We start from the raw sequence: 19,664 nt of genomic DNA, 5'->3' as shown, positions 1-19,664 counted from the left end.
CACACCCAGCTAATTTTTGTATTTTTATTTTATTTTATTTTATTTTTATTTTTATTTATTTTTTTTTGACACGGAGTTTCGCCCTTGTTACCCAGGCTGGAGTGCAATGGCGCGATCTCGGCTCACCGCAACCTCCGCCTCCTGGGCTCAGGCAATTCTCCTGCCTCAGCCTCCTGAGTAGCTGGGATTACAGGCACGTGCCACCATGCCCAGCTAATTTTTCGCGCTTTTAGTAGAGACGGGGTTTCACCATGTTGACCAGGATGGTCTCGATCTCTCGACCTCGTGATCCACCCGCCTCGGCCTCCCAAAGTGCTGGGATTACAGGCTTGAGCCACCGCGCCCGGCAATAATTTTTGTATTTTTAGTAGAGATGGGGTTTCACCATGTTGGCCAGGCTGGTCTCAATCTATAGACCTTGTGATCTACCCGCCCCAGCCTCCCAAAGTGCTGGGATTACAGGTGTGAGCCACCATGCCCGGCCACCCTGCTACTTTTTAATATTTTTAGTAGAGATGGGGTGTTGCTGTGTTGCCCAGGCCGGTCTCCAACTCATGGGCTCAAGTGATCTTCCTGTCTTGGCCTTCCAAACTGCTGGGATTACAGGCGTGAGCCACTGTGCCTGGCCTGATTACATTTTAAAAATGAGATTTCCCCTCCCCCACAGTGAGATTCCACATATAAATCCAGATTTCTGCTTTCCCTAGAAAAATGGACCTGGCAACGTTACCATGGCAGGGGGTACCTGCTCTCCAGTCGCCACAGGCGCTGCCACTCCTGTATGCCTTGCCCTTCGTTCTGGTCTCCTTTCTGGCCCTTTTTAGGTGCCTACCTTTGCCCTAGATTAGGAGTCAGCTAGCTGTCTGTAAAGGGCAGATGGCAACTATTTTAAGCTTTATGGGCCAGGGGGTCTAGGTGGCAGCTACTCTTGCCTGTAGTCACAGAGCACAAGGCAATGCACAAAGGAATAGGTGTGGCTGTGTTCCAATTAAACTTTATTTACAAATCAGGCTGTGGCCAGATGTGGCCCATAGGCTGTAGTTTGCAGACCATTGTTTGTCCACAAGGCCTTGGGCTCTTTGAGAACAAGAGCTCCTTGGTTGATTCCCCAGGGGATGGCAGGGCCTTGGGAACCTGGGTAAGGTGGGTCTCAGAAGGCTTCTTCCCTTGGTGACCCGATTTCTTGGAAGCTCAGGCTTAGCTGATGCCTCAGCACTGGGCCAGGGGGCTGAGGCAGGAGATACCAGGAAGAGCAGGAGCCACAACTCATCTTAGACGACACCAATTCCTAGGTGCACTCCAGAGCTGAGCAGCCTGCGACCCCTGTTGGGCACCAGAATCCCCTGGGATGCTTGTTTAAGTCCCACGAGGTGGTTCACGCCTGTAATCTCGGCACTTTGGGAGCCTAAGGTTGGTTGATCATGTCAGGAGTTCAAGACCAGCCTGACCAACATGGTGAAACCCCGTCTGTAATAAAAAGACAAAAATTAGCCAGGCATGGTGGTATGTGCCTATAATCCCAGCTACTCAGGAGGCTGAGGCAGGAGAATTGCTTAAACCCCGGGAAGCGGAGGTTTCAGTGAGCCAAGATGACGCCACTGCACCCCAGCCTGGGTAACAAGGAGACTCCATTTCCTGCCCCCCAGAAAACTTGTGGACCCTAGACCCCAGACCTTCCCAAAGGAGGCTTAGGGATTAGGTGTCTGGCTGTTGGTGACACGGGCAGTCCGTGAACCAGTTCTGAAACTGTCCCACGTGGGCTGGGAGTTGATTCTGTTAGTTCTCAAAGGAGGCTGGGATGTCTTGCCTCCTGGACTCCACAGGCTGGTAGAAGCAAGGCTTGAGGAACAGCAGGTTGGGAGCTTGACAGTAGTTAAATGGGCCAGTCCTGTCCTGCCAGTGGGGGAGAGTCCACAAAAACTAGCTCATGACGTGGGGGAGCCGATGGCTCTTCCCACCCTGAGTCCCTGACAGTGGGGGCTTTGGATGAGACTTTGAGGGGGTGGTCAAATGGCGGGTCCAGGGTATACTTTTAACATCTGAGAAGCTATTTCGTCTGCCCCCTGGGCACACTGCTCCCAGCTCTCCGAAGACACAGGTCAAGCTGAAGGTTGAAGTCTTCCGTGTGGAATGGAGATGGGAGGGGTTGGTGCCAGCCGCACCACCGGGCTGCGGCCTGTGTCCTCCTGATAGGCCTGGCCCCCGCGGTGGCCCCCGAGTTCCTGGGGGAGGAAGGAAGGAGCTGGAGGGTACAGCGGTACCTATCTCCAGAGCCCAGGGAGGCAGGGACATAGGAGTGGTGGGCCTGGGCGCCCGTGTGGAATAGTGCCAGGTCCACATTTACCCACCACCAGATGGACTGTTCATTCCAAGCATAACTTGGGTCTGCACTGGGGAGACCCTCATGGCGGGGGCAGCTGTGATGAGGGCACTTTGAGTCCTGAGGACAGACATTGGCTCCCGTACCCACATCACCACCGCACCCCAGGGGGAGCCTGGAGGGGAGTTTATGGTCAGAGCCCCAGCCAGGAAAGGAGAGAATTCCTGAATGTTGCAAGAGTCCAGACACCAGGAGCTGGAGGGTGGGGATGGGGCAGCCTCCCAGCGCAGTTGGCCCCTGGGGTCCCGGGCCCCATCATTGCTGTCTCGATGGCCAACTGCCCTGGGTCACAGCAGCAGGCAGAGCCGGCGCTTCTTCTGCCGCTGTGTCTTCTTTAGAGCACTGAGAGCCACCTTGGCGGCCTCCCGGAAGACGTCCTCCACATTCTCCCGAAACTTGGCGGAGCATTCCAGGTAGAGAGCAGCTCGGATCTGTTTGCAGGCGCTCATGCCCTGGGTCAGGGGAGGAGCCGGTGTTAGCTGAGGGGCCCCTGGAGGTCTGACACCACCTCGGGGGTTTGGGGTTGGCTCTGGGGACTCTCCAGGGGTGGAGGCCTTGGTTTGGGCCGGTCTCTCTCCTCCATCCCAGCTGGCCCTCAGTGTGCATGGTGGAATGGGGGGCCAGTGCAGTGCAGCCCCCAGAAGGGGAAAAAGCCCTGTTTAGGCCCCACCCTGCCCTCTCTCCAGCTCTAGGTGGGGAGGGGCTGAACGCTGAGACCAGGGGGTTCCCCATGTGTGTCTCCCAGGCCTGTGAGAAGAGGTGGAGGCCTCCAGACAGGACTGGCAGCCACCTCTCTACCATTTAGGCAAATGAATTTGCCCTCGTTAATGGTTTCTACTTCTTGTGAAAGGTGCTCGTTGCCTTTGCATTCCTCTTATCCTGTTTGTTCCCTCATGCCTCATCTAAAGAGCTGCACGGTTGACTGGCCCGTGAAGGGGACGCCTACTTTCACACAAGGGCGGACAGGGCAGGACAGTGGCTCAGAGCACAGACTGTGGAGCCCAGCGGATGGGACCAGATCCTGGCTCCACTTCTGGCTAGCTGTGTGGCCTTGGTTAAGCTGCTTAACCTCTCTGGGCCTGTTTCTCCCCTGTAATGGGGGACGTGAACAGCACCTGCTTCTGAATCCTGAGGATTGACAGTAGTCATGTGAAGTGCTCAGGTCCACAGGCCACCAATACTAGTATTTAAAAATTATCATTCTTGGTCCGGTACGGCGGCTCATGCTTATAATCCCAGCACTTTGGGAGGCCGAGGTGGGCAGACCAGTTGAGGTCAGGAGTTCGAAACCAGCTTGACCAACATAGTGAAACCCCCCCCTCTCTACTAAAAATACAAAAATGAGCTGGGTGTGGTAGCAGGTGCCAGTAATCCCAGTTACTCGGTAGACTGAGGCAGGAGAATTGCTTGAACCCAGAAGGCTGAGGTTGCAGTAAGCCAAGATCACACCACTGCACTCCAGCCTGGGTGACAAGAGCAAGACTCCATCTCAAAAAAAAAAAAAAAAAAATTATTCTTAGAATCCTGCTTCCTTCAGCTTCCCAAAAGGCCGCTAAGGCACTCCAGTTGCAGAGGCCGAAGGTCCGGGAGGCTTTGGAGGTGCGGCCGTGTCTCGGAATCGTGGCCTCTGGCCCACCTGCATGTAGGTGATGGGCTCCAGCTGGGCGGCCCGGAGCTTCCGCAGCTGCTCCTTGTCCTTCCTTAGGTCCGTCTTGCAGCCGATGAGCACCATGGGGGTCCCATGGCAGAAATGCGTGACCTCAGGGAACCACTGTGGGGGGAGAAGGCAGGGGATCAGGGCTGCCGCTGGGCCCAGGTCTGGGGCCACCACCCCGAAGGCGGGCCTCACCTTGATGAGGACGTTGTCATAGCTGGTGGGGTTCATGACGTCATAGCAGATGAGCACGAGGTGGGTGTTCTGGTAGGACAGGGGCCGCAGCCGGTCATAGTCTTCTTGCCCTGAAAGCAGAGAGCAGCTGGGGGTCAGGGGACGTCCCCTCCCTGTGTGGACTCTGATGGGAGAAGGGGGAGGGGCCTGGCAAGTGACCCTGCCTTAGGGCCTCAATTTCCTCATCTACATAATGGGCAACAAACCGGGAGTGGTGTCACAGGCCTGTGGTCCCAGCTACTCGGGAGGCTGAGGCTGGAGGATCGTTTTGAGCCCAGGAGTGTGAGGCTGTAGTGAGCCGTGATCGAATTATTGCACTCCGGCATGAGTGACAGACCGAGACTCTGTCTCTTAACATCAACAAAACCTGTGGGTGGCAACCCCTGGGTTTTGGATGGTGGCAAAGAACCCTTGAGATCAAACCCACGCAGTGCTGAGAGCTGGGCCTGATTCTAGGGCTGGGGCTGGAGAAACCGCTAACGCTGGATGATGCTGGCAGCCAGTATGATCCCCCTGACCTACACTCAAGCAAAGCGAAGACTGGAAACCTCCCCTAGCCAAAGATACAGACCTGTGGGGCTGCTGGGCTCATGGTGTCCCCAAGTCCCCAGAGGCTGGTGTCTGGCTTCAGCCTCCAGCTTCTTTGCTTCTGATACAGTCGGCTGAGTTCCCTGTCCATCCTTGCAAGCACTAGGAGGAGGGTGGTGGGTTGCTGGGAACAGCATCAAGTACCCTCCCCACCCAGACCCACATAGCACATTCTGGGGGGATACCTTAATCCTGACGCCTGCCCCCGCCCCAGCGCGGGCTGAATCTGAACAGGGATCTAGGCTTAAGCCTTGAGCTTGGTTGGGTTTTCATTTTTTTATAAACAATTCTTTGTAACTTTTTATATTGACAGTTTCAAACTTACAGTAGAATTGCAACAAAGTGCGAAGAGCTCAGACCGATTCACCACCTGCTTGCAGCGGCCCCTCTGGCTTTACCCAGAGGCACTTCTGTCCCTCCCTACCAGGGCACGGTCGCTGCAGACGTTCTGCCTCTTCACCCCTTAGCTCAGCACCTGTCTGCTGAGAACAAGGATATTCTCCCACCTGCCCCAAGCCCAGGAAACCACACAGACTCTGCATTCTAATGCAGTCCACAGGCCATATTCAGATTTTGCCCATTTCACCAATATCGTCCTTGATTTTCTTTTTCCCATCTGAGGAGCCAGCCCAGGGTTCTGTACTTGGCGCCTAGTCATCATGCCCGGGTATTTTGTAAAAATCCCCGCAGTGAGAACTGAGAGCCTTTCAGGCTCATTGGTGACCAGCCCCCCGCCCCTTGACTTCCTTCCACTGAACAAGGAAGGTTGGAGGCCCAGGAATCCCCCCTGCCCCATCCCCAGCTGCTACAGGTGCTGAGTGGCACCAGCCTGCCCTCGGCTCTTTCCTTGCCAATACCTCTCAGGACAAGTGGCATCTCCACAGAGCACCACCAGGCTATGTTTGCTCCTGCCCGCTTGCTGGTGACGACACAGACACCCTCTCCCCACTGGCTCCCCCTCAACCCAGGGACCTCCTCAAGTTCTTAGCCAGCCCCACCACGGAACAGTGTTTAAGGGTGTAGTCACTAGAGGCAGATGAGACGTGTGTTCCAGTCCCAGCTCTGCTCCCACCAGCTGTGCCTTAGATAGGACAGTGGTGGGAACCCCAGATTCCCCACCTGGAACATGAAAATTATAAAATGTACCTCACAGGGCTGTCACCAGCCAAGACACCCCACACATGGGGGCCATAACAGTGAACAGAAGCCACCAGGACAGCGACAGCTGGGTCAGGAGGGCCGTCCATGCCATCCCTCAGCCAGTGTCCCCTGACATTGGGGCAGAGCAAGGGCTCAGACCCAACCACCACCCCCCATAAAGTGAGAGACATCCTTGTAAGACACTGGGAAACTGGCTGGGATGCTCTTCCAGCCCCTTTTCTGTCCCCAACTATCCCCTCTTGGTAATCGCTGTCCAACAGGGTGGCCCCAGCCCGTTAATTAACTTGATGAATGAACATGAAGCATTCAGCTCCTCAGTTGCATGAGCTACATTTCAGGTGAGTAATCGTCACCTGGGGCTCATGGGTAATGCAATGGTCCGTGCAGGTGCACGGCATTCCCACCACTGCAGAAAGTTCCACTGGACAGCAACCACCACCCCCCCCATCCTCATCTAAGTCCTCCTTTGTCCCTCTTCCCTGGCCTCCTGCAGCCCTTCGATGAATCCATTCACCATCTGACAGCTAGATGGATCTTAAAACACAAGTCATATCTGCCCCCCACAGCTGAAGCACCTTCAATGGCTCCCTATTGCACCCCCCCCCCCTTTTTTTTGAGACAGAGTCTTGCTCTGTCGCCCAGGCTGGAGTGCAGTGGCAGATCTTGGCTCACTGCAGCCTCCATTTCCCAGGTTCAAGCAATTCTCCTGCCTCAACCTCCCAAGTAGCTGGGATTACAGGCACCTGCCACCAAGCCTGGCTAATTTTTGTATTTTTTTTTTAGTACAGATGGGGTTTCATCATATTGGTCAAGCTGGTCTTGGAACTCCTGACCTCAGGTGATCTGCCTTCCTTGGCCTCCCAAAGTGCGGGGATTACAGGCGTGAGTCACATGCCCAGCCCCTATTGCCCTTTGTATAAAATCCAAATACCTCCCCAGGTCCACATGACTTCATCTCTGCCACGCCCCCTTGCTCACTGCAGTCCAGCCAAGGCGCCACCTCACCGTTTCTCAAACCCCTCAAGCTCTCACGCCCCAGCCTTTGTGCTTGCTGTTCCACATGCCTGAAACGTTCTTCCCTCACTTTTTTCGCCATTTTCTCCCCAGCATTTTATTCTTAAACATCCAGACTAACCATTGCATTATTTCTCTTTTTAGGATAACTGCCTGCCCTCCGTATCTGCTTTAATAATAATACATCCTATGCTCTATGTAGTTTTCAGAGTGCTTTAGTCTAGAAGTGATTAAGAAATCCTTGGCTGCGCGAGGTGCCTCACGCCTGTAATTGCAGCACTTTGGGAGGCTGAGGTGGGCAGATCGCAACATCAGGAGTTTGAGACCAGCCTGACCAACATGATGAAACCCCGTCTCTACTAAAAATACAAAAATTAGCTGGGTGTGCGTGGCGGATGCCAGTAATCCCAGCTATGCAGGAGGCTGAGGCAGGAGAATCACTTGAACCCGGGAGGCGGAGGTTGCAGTGAGCCAAGACGGAGCCATTGCACTCCAGCCTGGCTGACACAGCGAGACTCCATCTCAAAAAAAAAAAAAAAAAAAAAAAATCCTTACATGACAGCCAGATACGGTAGGGAAATTATGAATACTCCCACCTCATAGGAAGAAGCAGAGTCACAGAAATGAAGTGAGTTGCCTGAGGTCAATGACTCAGTGACTGGCCTAGGAATCAACCCCAGTTCATGAAATTCCAAGTGGGATGTTCCTTCTGCGAATACACACAAACGTGCTATTTTGTATTGTGCAAAAATTGGTTCTGGGCCTTTAAGATGTAACAATGGGGTTCATAGTTCTGGCATAACATATTCCCTTTTCCAAATATGGCAGGAGTGAACAGGTACAGTAGTCCCCCCTAACCCACGAGGGTGGCCTCCAAGACCCCAGTGGAAGTATGAAACCACGGATAGTCTAGAACCCTAGATACACTGTTTTTGTCTATATGTACATACCTATAAAACAGCTTAGTTTATGAATTAGGCACAGTAACAGATTAACAATAACAATAATAAAACGGGGCCAGGCACCGTGGCTCCCACCTGTAATCCCAGCACTTTGGGAGGCCAGGGTGGGCCGATCGCTTGAACTCAGGAGTTCGAGACCAGCCTGACCAACAGAGTGAAGCCCCATCTCTATCCAAAACACAGATAATTAGCCCATGGTGGCTCGCACCTGTAGTTCCAGCTACTTAGGAGGCTGAGGTGGGAGGATCAGTTGAGCCCCAGAGCGGAGGTTGCAGTGAGCTGGGATCGTGCCACTGCACTCCAACCTGGGTGACAGAGTGAGACCCCATCTCAAAAAAATAAAAACGGAACAATTACAACAACTTGTTAACATCACTACTCTTATGCTTTGGGACCATTATTATTTACTTATTTATTTTGAGATGGAGTCTCACTCTGTCACCAGGCTGGAGTGAGATGGCATGATCTTGGCTCACTGCAGCCTCCACCTCCCAGGTTCAAGTGATTCTCCTGCCTCAGCCTCCCCCAAGTAGCTGGGATTACAGGTGCCCACCACTACACCCAGTTAATTTCTGTATTTTTTCGTAGAGATGGGGTTTCATCATGTTGGCCAGGCTGGTCTCAAACTCCTGACCTCATGATCCACCTGCCTTGGCCTCCCAAAGCGCTGGAATTGAAGACATGAACCGCTGCTCCCAGCCAGAGGCTCTTTCCCTCCTCTCCTTCAGGGCTCTGTCGAATGTTGCCTCCTCTCAAAGACCTTTCCTGACTGCTCCGAAACAGCCTCCTTGGCAGTCTGCCCCGTGACAGTGGCTTTACTCATAGTCTCACCCATACCTGACTTCACAACTGGGCCTGGGCATGGTGGCTCACGCCTATAATCCTAGCACTTTAGGAAGCCAAGGCAGATGGATCATGAGGTCAGGAGTTTGAGACCAGCCTGGCCAACATGGTGAAACCCCATCTCTACTACTAAAAATACATGCCACTGCACTCCAGCCTGGGCATAGACCAAGACCCCGTCTCAAAACAAGAACAAAAATAAAAAACAAAAAACAGTACTTCTCTGGGTTTTTTTTTTTTTGTTTGCGTCTCCTGCGGGCAGGAACAACCTCTGTGCTGTTCACGTGTCCCTGGGAACACAGGTGAGCTCAACACGTGTTTGGTGAAGGAAGGCTAGAAAGAAGGGGTGCGTGAAGATGGTGTTAAGAGTCATCTCGGCCGGGCGTGGTGGCTCAAGCCTGTAATCCCAGCACTTTGGGAGGCCGAGGCGGGTGGATCACGAGGTCAAGAGATCGAGACCATCCTGGTCAACATGGTGAAACCCCGTCTCTACTAAAAATACAAAACATTAGCTGGGCATGGTGGCACGTGCCTGTAATCCCAGCTACTCAGGAGGCTGAGGCAGGAGAATTGCCTGAACCCAGGAGGCGGAGGTTGCGGTGAGCCGAGATCGCGCCATTGCACTCCAGCCTGGGTAACAAGAGCGAAACTCCGTCTCAAAAAAAAAAAAAAAGAGTCATCTCTCTGGCTTAGGTGCCTCTGCAGCCTTTGAATGGGCATTCCACTTCCTGACCTGTGTTCATTCAAGCAGCCACCCAGGAGGTAAGCTGGGCGGGGACAGTTCTTCCTGTGGGGGGCGGTGGAGGGGGGGGGACCTTTGTCAAGGTCAGAGACAAGTACCCTGTGTGCCAGAGGCCACCTCAGTCCCCAAGGTCAGCTGCCTACCAGGCCATTCTAAAAGCACCAGTTCTAGGAAGCCGTCCCCAGCCTCCCCAACTAGGAATTAACCTCTGGGCCTCAGTTTCCTCATCTGCGAAATGGAGATACAAAAAGTGAGCGAGCCTGATGCCAGTAATAATAAAGGTAGTTAATATTGACTCTCTCTCTCACATACAAAAGTCAGGGTCTAGGCCGGGTGCTGTGGCTCACATTTGTAATCCCAGCATTTTGGGAGGTTGAGGCAGATGGATCACTTGAGGTCAGGAGTTTGAGACCAGCCTGTTCAACATGGTGAAACCCCATCTCTACTAAAAATACAAAAATTAGCCGGGCATAGTGCCACATACTTGTAATCCCAGCTACTTGGGAGGCTGAGGCAGGGGAATCAGTTGAACTGGGAAGGTGGAGGAGGTTGCAGTGAGCCAAGATCTCACCACTACACACACTCCAGCCTGGGCAACAGAGTGAGACTCTGCCAAAAAAAAAAAAAAAAAAAAAAGGGTTTCACTCTGTTGCCCAGGTTGGAGTGTAGTGGTGTGATCATAGCTCACTCTAGCCTCGACCTCCGGGGCTCAAGCCACCCTCCTGCCTCAGCCTCCCGAGAAGCTGGGGCAGCAGGTGTGCACCACTTAGATTCTGGTAGCACCTATCCATGAAGGCTCCTGTGTTACATGCCGGGTCTAGCTCGAAGCCCTTTGCCTGGATTGACTCATCTTCTCCCAAAAAATCCTACAAGGTAGACACTATTGTTAGCCCCATTTTACAGGCTGAGAATGGAAGCAGAGAGAGTTGGAGTAACTTGCCCCAGGCCACACAGCTAAGGGGAAGCTTTGTAAATGATAGAGGACCCTACTGGAGTATTTTTTTTCTTAGCCTACCCCAGAAAACAGAGAGGAATCCTCACCCTACTCGTCCCAGCACTGATCAGGTGAGGAAAAGGCTATCAACACAGCCATCTCAAGAAAGAGGGGGTTGGCCAGGCATGGTGGCTCACGCCTGTAGTCCCAGCACTTTGGGAGGCCAAGGCAGGTGGATCACCTGAAGTCGGGAGTTCGAGACCAGCCTGACCAACATGGAGACACCCTGTCTCTGCTAAAAATACAAAATTAGCTGGGCGTGGTGGTGCATGCCTGTAGTCCCAGCTACTTGGGAGGCTGAGGTTTTGGTGAACTAAGATTGCGCCACTGCAATCCAGCCTGGGCAACAAGAGCAAAACTCCATCTCAAAAAAAAAAAAAAAAAAAAAAAAGAAGGCCGGGCGCGGTGGCTCAAGCCTGTAATCCCAGCACTTTGGGAGGCCGAGGCGGGTGGATCACGAGGTCAAGAGATCGAGACCATCCTGGTCAACATGGTGAAACCCCGCCTCTACTAAAAATACAAAACATTAGCTGGGCGTGGTGGCGCGTGCCTGTAATCCCAGCTACTCTGGAGGCTGAGGCAGGAGAATTGCCTGAACCCAGGAGGCGGAGGTTGCGGTGAGCCGAGATCGCGCCATTGAACTCCAGCCTGGGTAACAAGAGCGAAACTCTGTCTCAAAAAAAAAAAGAAAAGAAAAAGAGGGGCTCTGGGAAGGGAGAGGTAGCCAGCTTGGACTCCAGCGCCTCCTTCAGGTTGGCTTTCTGGCTTGACTCTGCCAAGCTCAGCTTTCCTTAGAATTCAATGTGGGCCTTTGTTGAGGTGGGGTGGGGGGGAACCAGGCCTGCAGAGGACATGCTTCTGTGTGCGACAATCCTATGCCCACTTGGGGATGCAGGGAGTGTACTATTAATAAATACCCTCAACAGTATGAATCAGGAGGGTCAGGTTCCATTCATTCATGCACATTCTGGGCGGGACTGCTCAGGGCAGTCTCCACATCTCAAATTGACGTCCACATTTCCCTCTCTGGGTGTCAACTTCCTTATCGGGGAAAGGGGGTGATAACAGTGATAACCCTGCCCCTAATCTGGAAAGTGACACACGAGCAGAGGGGAAGCAATCGGACAGGGGGGTGGAGGTGGGGGAGGCAGGGCTGGGAGGCAGGAGGGACTGCTTTTGTGGTTACTCTTTTTCTTGAGATGAAATCTCACTCTGTATCTCTCAGCTCACTGCAACCTTCACCTCCCGGGTTCAAGTCATTCTCCTGCCTCAGCCTCCAGAGTGGCTGGGATTACAGGCGCACACCACTGCACCTGGCTAATTTTTTTTTTTATTTTTAGTAGAGACGGGGTTTTGCCATGTTGGCCAGGCTGGTCTTGAACTCCTGACCTCAGGTAACCTGTCTGCCTTGGCCTCTCAAAGTGCTAGGATTACAGGTGTGAGCCACTGTGCCCTGCTGTGGTTACTCTTGAAACAGAAACCTCCAGGGGAAGTTAATAGCCTGGGGTGGGGGGTGGTCAGAACCCCTGAATATTTGGACTAAGAAGCTTTAGGGGCCTCCCAGACACCAGGTGATATCACTACCCCCCACATTCTACCCAAAATGATACCAGGGCTGAAAGGGGCCATATCACCTGCCCATAGTCACAGAGGGGACCCACCCAGCCTCTGCAGATGGGCTTAGAGGTTAAGACAGCCCAGGAGACCACTCCTGTAATCGTAGCACTTTGGGAGGCTGAGGTGGGAGGATCACTTGAGCCCAGGAAGCTGAGGCTGCAGTGAGTTACAATAATGCCACTGCACTCCAGCCTGGGTGACACAGTGAGACCCTGTCGCTAACCACACCTCCCAAAAAACTCCAGGAGTTACATGCCAAGGATGCATGCACTTCTGGTGAGTTCAAGTCTCTAGGCCTGGGCTCCCCTGGAGCGCCCCATATCCTGAAGTGCACTCGGGCGTGCGGCGGGGCTGGGCGGAAGGGAGGCTCAGGCTGCACACAGGGCTTTTTTTTTTTTTTTTTTTTTTTTGGTGGAGTCTTGCTCTGCCACCCAGGCTGGAGTGCAGTGGCATGATCTCGGCACACTGCAACCTCTGCCTCCCAAGTTCAAGCAATTCTCCTGCCTCAGCCTCCCGAGTAGCTGGGACTACAGGCATGCGCCACCACACCCGGCTAATTTTTTTTTTTTTTTTTTAAGACAGGGTTTCACCATATTTGTCAGGCTGGTCTTGAAAGCCCGACCTCAGGTGATCCGCCCGCCTTAGCCTCCAAAGTGCTTGGATTATAGGCGTGAGCCACCACGCCCGGCCTAATTTTTGTATTTTAGTAGAGATGGGTTTTACTATGTTGGCCAGGATGGTCTCCATATCTTGACCTCCGTGATCTGCCCGCCTCGGCCTGCCAAAGTGCTGGGATTACAGGCGTGAGCCATCGGGCCTACAAGGCTATTTTCTTGGGGGGATGGGACTTTGCCAAGGCAGTCCTCCTTCTGGGGTCAGGGGTCTCTAAGGCCTGGGGTAGGGTTGAGGAGAAAAGACCCCAAGTCTGCCCAAGGACACACAGGGCAGGTGGCCCCCAGCTCCAGCTGGGGCGTTGGTCAGGGAGGGGTGCAGGCAGCACGAGAAGGGAAGCTGCCAGAAGAGGAACCCACTTCGACTCACTCTGCTGGGGACCGCCCACCTGCGCTTCCCCGGGAGACAGGGGCTGGGCAGCCCAGCCGGGAGTTGAGACCACCTTCTGGGTGACCCCAGCCTCGGCCTGGCCCAGGCCTCCAGTGTTCCTGGGGCTCACGACACCCACCTGTCCCTGCTTCCTTGTCTTAGCAACTGCTCCTCCTTTGCCCACCAGTTTTCTTTCTGTTCCCATCTCAGGCTGAGAAGGGGATCGCTGCTCCCAGGCAACCCACACCCGATCCTGTGCGCCTCCAACCCTGGTCCCCACACCATGGCCCTAGGAGCTCAGCCCCGCCTGTGTCTTCACAGCCCACCTTCCCCTGCCTCCCCCTGCCCAGGAAGCTTCAAACCTCACCGCAGCTTCCTGTCTCAGAGGATGTCGGGGCTGGGGTGAGGCCGACAGAGCAGTGGGTGCCACAGCCCCCGCCCCTTCCCCTCAGCCCTGAGAGCCTGGTCACCCCATCTCCCCTCCTCCGCTGCGCGGTCTATAACTACTTCCTCAGAACGGAGACGGAGCCAGACGGGCCTTCGACAAGGGCCCCTGTGGGCAGGGTCTGGACCCTGGGCCAGCGTTTGGTCCAGTGCGAAATTCAGCCTCAAGAGCTGCCCCTGTCACACAAGCTCTGGCGGCCACCAGTTGAGAAGATGCCCCTTCCGCCACTGGGTGTAGCCCATTGGGTTCTAGAACCTTCTACAACTACATTTATTAGACTCATTTCTGGCTTGGCCATTCCCTTGCCCTCTTAGCCTTTGCCTCTCCCTATGTGGCTGCCTGGTCATTGCTTTGTGCCACGTTCTCCTGAGAGCCGGCCACGCAGGCAGAGATGAATCACCTCCGAATTCAGACCTACTACCATTAATTCCAACCCCTTCTAAGCCTTGCTTCATGACAAGCACCGGGACCTGGACCCTCCCTGGCAGTGCTCACTGATCGGGGGATTTCCTCTAATGAGCGGGTCTTCCCGTCACTGGCGACACTCTGGAGGGAGCAGCCAGATTTCTTCTTCCTGGATACCCCAACGTGGTCTGTCAGACTATGAGGCCAGCTCCTTCCCTGAGCCCCGCTTCTCTGCTGCTTGGAAGAATCTTGCCAGGGAAGACAGATGCCCCCACTGCGGCAGGAGCTGGGGCCAGCTTGGACCGTGGCAGTGATGGTAGGAGGGTCTTTAATTTTTTTTATTTTTTATTTTTTGAAACAGGGTCTTGCTCTGTTGCCCAGGCTGGAGTGCAATGGTATGATCTCAGCTGACTGCAACCTTCACCTCCTGGGTTCAAGCGATTCTCCTGCCTCAGCCTTCCGAGTAGCTGGGACTATAGGCACAGGCCGCCATAGCTGGCTAATTTTCATATTTTTAGTAGAGATGGGGTTTCGTCATGTTGCCCAGGCTGATCTTGAACTCCTGGCCTCAAGCAATCCTCCTACCTCAGCCTCCCAAAGTGCTAGGATTACAGGTGTGAGCCACTGCACCCAGCCTGGTAAGAAGGTCTTAAAAGTCACAAGGACATTTGCTGAGCCCTTCCCCAGATCCAGCCCCTGCGCTGAGTGCTGGACATCATATAGTAATCTGATTTAATCCTCGTGACCCTCTTAGCTCTCATGACAGATGAGGAAACTGAGGCCCAGACATCCCCGGTGATACACAACCAGTGGAGCCGGTGTCAAAGCCCAGGTCTGACAGGATGTGACTCTGGATGGGGTCCCCACAGTGACAGTGGTCTCCTGCCTGTGGTGACTATGGCAGGGGACGCGCTCTGTCCCTCTCGTAGCAGCTTTTAGCACAAATTCTTCCTACACCAACTTGCAGCTTTCCAGAATTTCCACACCACAATCTACTCTGACATGTTCTTTGAGCATCTCTCCCCGGGCAAGGCCAGAAAGGCCATCTGTGTTCTCATGATGTGGAGGTTGCCGTGAACCGTGAACCCTAGCCTGATAGGGGAGGCCCCAAGGGCAGAGGAGGAGGAAAGAAAAACACTCCTGGCCTCTTGCAAGGCCGTGGGTTGCTGGGAATGTCTCCATCCAGCAGCACTTGACCCACAAGGTGGGGTTAATGACCTTGCCCCCTCCTGGGCTCCTGGACAAGAAACGAGAAAGTAAAAGTGTCTCAGACAGACCACACTTTTACTGGGCTCTCCCAGCTCACCCAGGGCTGGAGACAGGTCCCCTTTTGGGGGTGGCCCTACAGGGCCCACATCCTGCAAAGACAAGTTCCTCAAGAGTTTGCTAAGGCAAGACCTGCTGAAGTTGGAACGGAGGGGGCTCTGAGCTGGGACAGCCCCTTTTCCAGTCCTCTCCAAGTTCTAGCTGGTGGCGGGGGCGGGGGTGGGGGCGGGGGGTGGGGAGGGGGCTGAGTTTTGGCTCCATCCTAGGTCAATGGGACCCTTCATCTCACACATAAAGACTTAGCTGGGGCCGGGCGCGGTGGCTCAAGCCTGTAATCCCAGCACTTTGGGAGGCCGAGGCGGGTGGATCACGAGGTTGAGAGATCGAGACCATCCTGGTCAGCATGGTGAAACCCTGTCTCTACTAAAGGTGCAAAAAATTAGCTGGGCATGGCGGCGCGTGCCTGTAATCCCAGCTATTCGGGAGGCTGAGGCAGGAAAATTGCCTGAACCCAGGAGGCGGAGGTTGCGGTGAGCCGAGATCGCGCCATTGCACTCCAGCCTGGGTAACAAGAGCGAAACTCCGTCTCAGAAAAAAAAAGGCTTAGCTGGAAGGGGAGGGCCACCTGATGACATGGTTCCCCACAGGTCACTAAACACTGAGTCACAGAGGTGGGGTGAGGCCCCACCTGGGGATCTCAACCTTTGGTCCCTAATGTTGATGAAGCCCAGATGGGAGTCAGGGTCCTCCCACTGACGGTGTTCCTCACATCCCCACCCATCACAACACCAACTCTCATGCAATTGAACAGAAGAAATCCACAAACCGCCTGTGGCGGGATGTGAGTAGCAGCAGAGCCTGGTGTGGGGCCCCGGTGCTCAGTGTTCTGTTCCTTCCTTAGTTCATTTTCTACACTGTCTGGTTTCCTCCCAGGGAACTAGGAAAGCACAGAAGTAATTGTAGCCACAGAATTCCAGAACCACCAACTGCAAGCCGTGGAATCCCCGGAGCTGCAGATGCAGAACTCATGCCCGCCGGACCCCGGAGCCTCAGGCTGCAGAGAGCACCCACAGAGCCTTGGAGCCACAGGCTGATCTGTGGCCGGCAGCATTCCAGAACCACAGCCCAGGCAATCCGAGCACCCAGAGACTCAAATCTGCGGCCCTCAGAGTCTGCAGAGACCACAGCAGGCCGCGCAGCAATCCTGGAATCCCGGGAGGCCCAAGAGAAGTATGCTACTTTCTAGAAGCACAGGAGAGGAACGAGCCGTGGGCTCTCCGCACAGAGCTGGGTGGGTGGCCCAGGAATTCGCCTCCTCCTCCGAACACCCTCCGCTTAACAGACAGGGCTTGGCCTCTAGGGCCGCGCTGCTAGCGCTCTGAGCGGCCGTCAGGAGTGAAGAGCCGCCGGGGCCCCGCCAGGGTGCAGGGCGGGGACGCTCGGTGGGGGATGCCCCGGCGGGGAAACCTTTCGGGCGGGCGGACCCCCGGGACCCCCGGCGCGCAGGCGCACTCACCGGCCGTGTCGTAGAGGCTCAGGGTCACCTCCTTGCTGCCAACCGTCACGCTGGCCGTGTACTTATCGAACACCGACGGGGCGTAGTGCTGCGGGAGACGTGGTGGGGGTTGGTCCCTAGTGGGCCCAGGTTCCAGCTGAACCCACTGTCCGCCCCCTTCACTCGTCCGGGATCAGCCCCCCTCACCCCGCTGGGCTCTGGAATTCCCGAGGGGGCGCCCCGGGGTGGCAGCCGCCTCTCTGGACTCGGAACGCCGGGGGGCCGAGGGTCGGGGCTCCGGGCTCAGGCTGAGGGGGATCCCTCGCCCCCACCCCAGCCCCGCTGCGGGCCTCACCTCGGGGAAGGAGCCCTGGCTGTACACCATGAGCAGCGAGGTCTTGCCGCAGCCGCCGTCGCCCACGATCACGATCTTCAGCTCCTTCCTGCCCGGGCCGGGGGCGGCGGCCGGGGCCGGGGCCCCCGGGGCATCCATAGCCTGGAGCCGGCAGCACTGGCGGCGGCGTGCCGGGCACTAGCGGAGCGGAGCGGAGCGGTCGGGGTCGGGGACGGGGCGGGGCCTGGACTAGCCCCGCCCACTCGGAGCGGCACCGCCTCCGCCAGGCAGCCTCCCGGCCGACCTCCTAGCCTCAGTTTCCTTTCTGCTACGGCCCCAGCCCTGGGTGTGGGTATTCAGCTCTCAGTACCAGGGATACTGCGGCACCGGAGAAACGGGGCTCAGCTGCAAGCGCAGCTCCCACCGCCACCCCGGCGCGTCACGGCGCGCCCCCCGCCGGCGAGACCCGATCGTGGCTGCCCAGCGACTCAGGGCGCCCCGGATTGGCAGGCGCCTCCTTCGGCAGGGACACTCCGATTGGCCGGCGCGGACAGGGCCTCCCGGATTGGCGGGCTGTGCCTCCGCACCGGGTTCGAGGAGCCCCCGGCCTCGAGCTCCGGAAAGAGCCCCTCAGCTTCGCACTGCCCCAGCGGCGTGGCTCCGCACCTATCTGCCTCTGGCCTCAGTTTCCCCACAGGACGTAGCGGCGGTGGCACCAGGGAAGATGCTGATGTGAGGGTCGTGTCTGCCCACCTCACTTCGCCCCGGGACGCCTGCGCGCGCGCGGGCTCGGGGTGAGGGACTGGGCTCCCCTTAACCGCACCCGACCCCGGGCTGTAGAGTGGACGCCCAGCGCCCTCTGCCGGGCAATCGCCTCAACAGCGGCCGCAGGTTGGCCCCAAACCACGTGGGCGGGCGCCTCCTTCCAGCCGGAGCCAGAAGCGTGAATCACGCCAGACGCCATCAGGGAGGGGCAGGTTGGAGTAGCTCTAGTTGAAGTCAGCTGGGTCCCTCTCCCTCTCCTCGCGTTTTGGAGACTGATAACCCCACACCAACCAAGAAATGTAAGAAAATGCGTTTCCCTGCCAGCAGCCACATTTCCTTCACCCCACGAATCCCCCCAACCCTGGCATCTCCTGATGGAAACAGCTTGTTGAGCACTAACTGTAGGCAACACTATCAGGTCTGATGGCTGAGGTCACCGTAACCCCCACCACGGGCAGGGGTGACTGCGGCACCAGCCAAGTGAGCGGTCAGGGTGGCAGAGGGACCCCCGGAGCCAGCCCACGGCAGGTGGGCACGGGAGCGTGGCCGAGACAGTGGGATTCTACCAACTCGGGTAGGAAGAGCACATTTCTAACAAAACCCCAACAGCAGCATGATTAGGGTCAAGTGACCTTCGGTAGTTTCTTCAGATAGGGGCTGGCAGGACGCAGGATCTTTTTGCTGGCAACCCCACCCCAAAAACTCCGTTTTCAAGATCTTTGCAAAGGTCAGGTAAATCTCACTTCGTGGAGGAAAACCGCCAAGCTGGCAGTTTCGTGGTCAAGGTTCTCAGCCGGTACAAGGAAGACACGGTCTGACCGCCAGAGGGCGCCAGCGACCGCCCATAGAATCCCAAGACCACAGCGGAGCTGGGAACGGGAGGCCAGGACACCCCAGGTTCTGGGTGGATGCCCTCTCCTGTCACTGGACAAAGGGGCGTCTCCTGGGTCAAACACCCACTAGACAAATGCACAGCAACTCATTTGTTCCTTTTTTGCAACACGTTTATTCAGAGGCAGTTGTGCCCCAGTCTTCGAGGTCAGTCTCGGGGGAAGCAATGCAGGTTGGAAGAGGGGAACCGTTTAGGGAAGGCTGAGTGCTGGTTGGCACACGGCTTGGCAGCACTGGAGGGCAGGCAGGGGGAAACAGGGTGGGGACCCGGGCTGACAAATGCATGACAGCTAGAAAACCTCTTCAGCTTCTTCAGTGGCTGGGCCAGGAGACGGGAGGCCAGGCAGGGTTGTCAAGGTAACCGGGGTCACATCACGGAGGACTTGCCTGCCAGGCTCCACGGGAGTGGGGGACAGGAGGGGAGCCCAACCACCAGCTGGACCCTGAGCTCCTTCAGGGTAACCAGAGGAGCTCTGACTGGCTGGGGAGGCAGGGTTGGGGCCAAGGCTCCCCAGGGCCACAGGAGGTGAATGAGGCACTCCTGGAGGTGGAGGAAGAGGACCCAGAAGCTGCTGAGTGAGTCACCCGAGCCCACAGGAGGGCTCCTGACTGTCCGCAAAAGCCTCAGACCTCAACGTCCACTTTCTCCATCCAGGAAATGGGCTGTGATCTCTGCTTATGAGAGCACAAGCCTGCAGAGGAGCGGAGGCGGGAAGTGAGCGCAAGTCCCCTTCCCAGCCTGGCCTGGCCCAGGCGGAACAGCTGACACCGGCCCCAGCCTACCCACCCACCCCTGCTGGCCAGGAGGCTGGCAGAACCCCAGCCCCACCTGC

The 19,664-nt window shown here is 56.0% G+C and overlaps 1 protein-coding gene across 2 annotated transcripts; it reads right to left on the bottom strand.

Moving 5' to 3' along the window:
• Positions 1-410: 410 nt before the first annotated feature.
• Positions 411-17,629, bottom strand: RHOF (ras homolog family member F, filopodia associated). 2 transcript variants are annotated; one of them, XM_039471575.2, is made up of 5 exons: positions 17,197-17,629; positions 16,863-16,950; positions 4,230-4,339; positions 4,017-4,151; positions 411-2,832 (listed from the first exon to the last, which is right to left on the bottom strand). In XM_039471575.2, the coding sequence occupies exons 1-5, from the start codon at positions 17,332-17,334 to the stop codon at positions 2,668-2,670; spliced, it is 636 nt and encodes a 211-aa protein (XP_039327509.1). In that variant the 5' UTR covers positions 17,335-17,629; the 3' UTR covers positions 411-2,667. The 2 variants fall into 2 exon arrangements, with proteins under 2 accessions (XP_039327509.1, XP_074258238.1); XM_074402137.1 differs by lacking the exons at positions 16,863-16,950; positions 17,197-17,629 and adding an exon at positions 4,840-6,624.
• Between the last annotated feature and the right edge of the window lie 2,035 nt (positions 17,630-19,664).

The sequence above is a fragment of the Saimiri boliviensis genome, chromosome 7, assembly GCF_048565385.1.
Source record: "Saimiri boliviensis isolate mSaiBol1 chromosome 7, mSaiBol1.pri, whole genome shotgun sequence".
NCBI classification, from domain to species: Eukaryota; Metazoa; Chordata; class Mammalia; order Primates; family Cebidae; genus Saimiri; species Saimiri boliviensis.
This window is presented reverse-complemented; position numbering and strand designations above follow the sequence as displayed.

Coding starts and splice junctions, on each gene's coding strand:
- RHOF (XM_039471575.2), bottom strand. CDS start 17,334: ATGGATGCCCCGGGGGCCCCGGCCCCGGCCGCCGCCCCCGGCCCGGGC. Junction 16,951..17,196: donor GCCAGGGCTCCTTCCCCGAG/GTGAGGCCCGCA, acceptor CGTCTCCCGCAG/CACTACGCCCCGTCGGTGTT. Junction 4,340..16,862: donor GAGCCTCTACGACACGGCCG/GTGAGTGCGCCT, acceptor CTCTGCTTTCAG/GGCAAGAAGACTATGACCGG.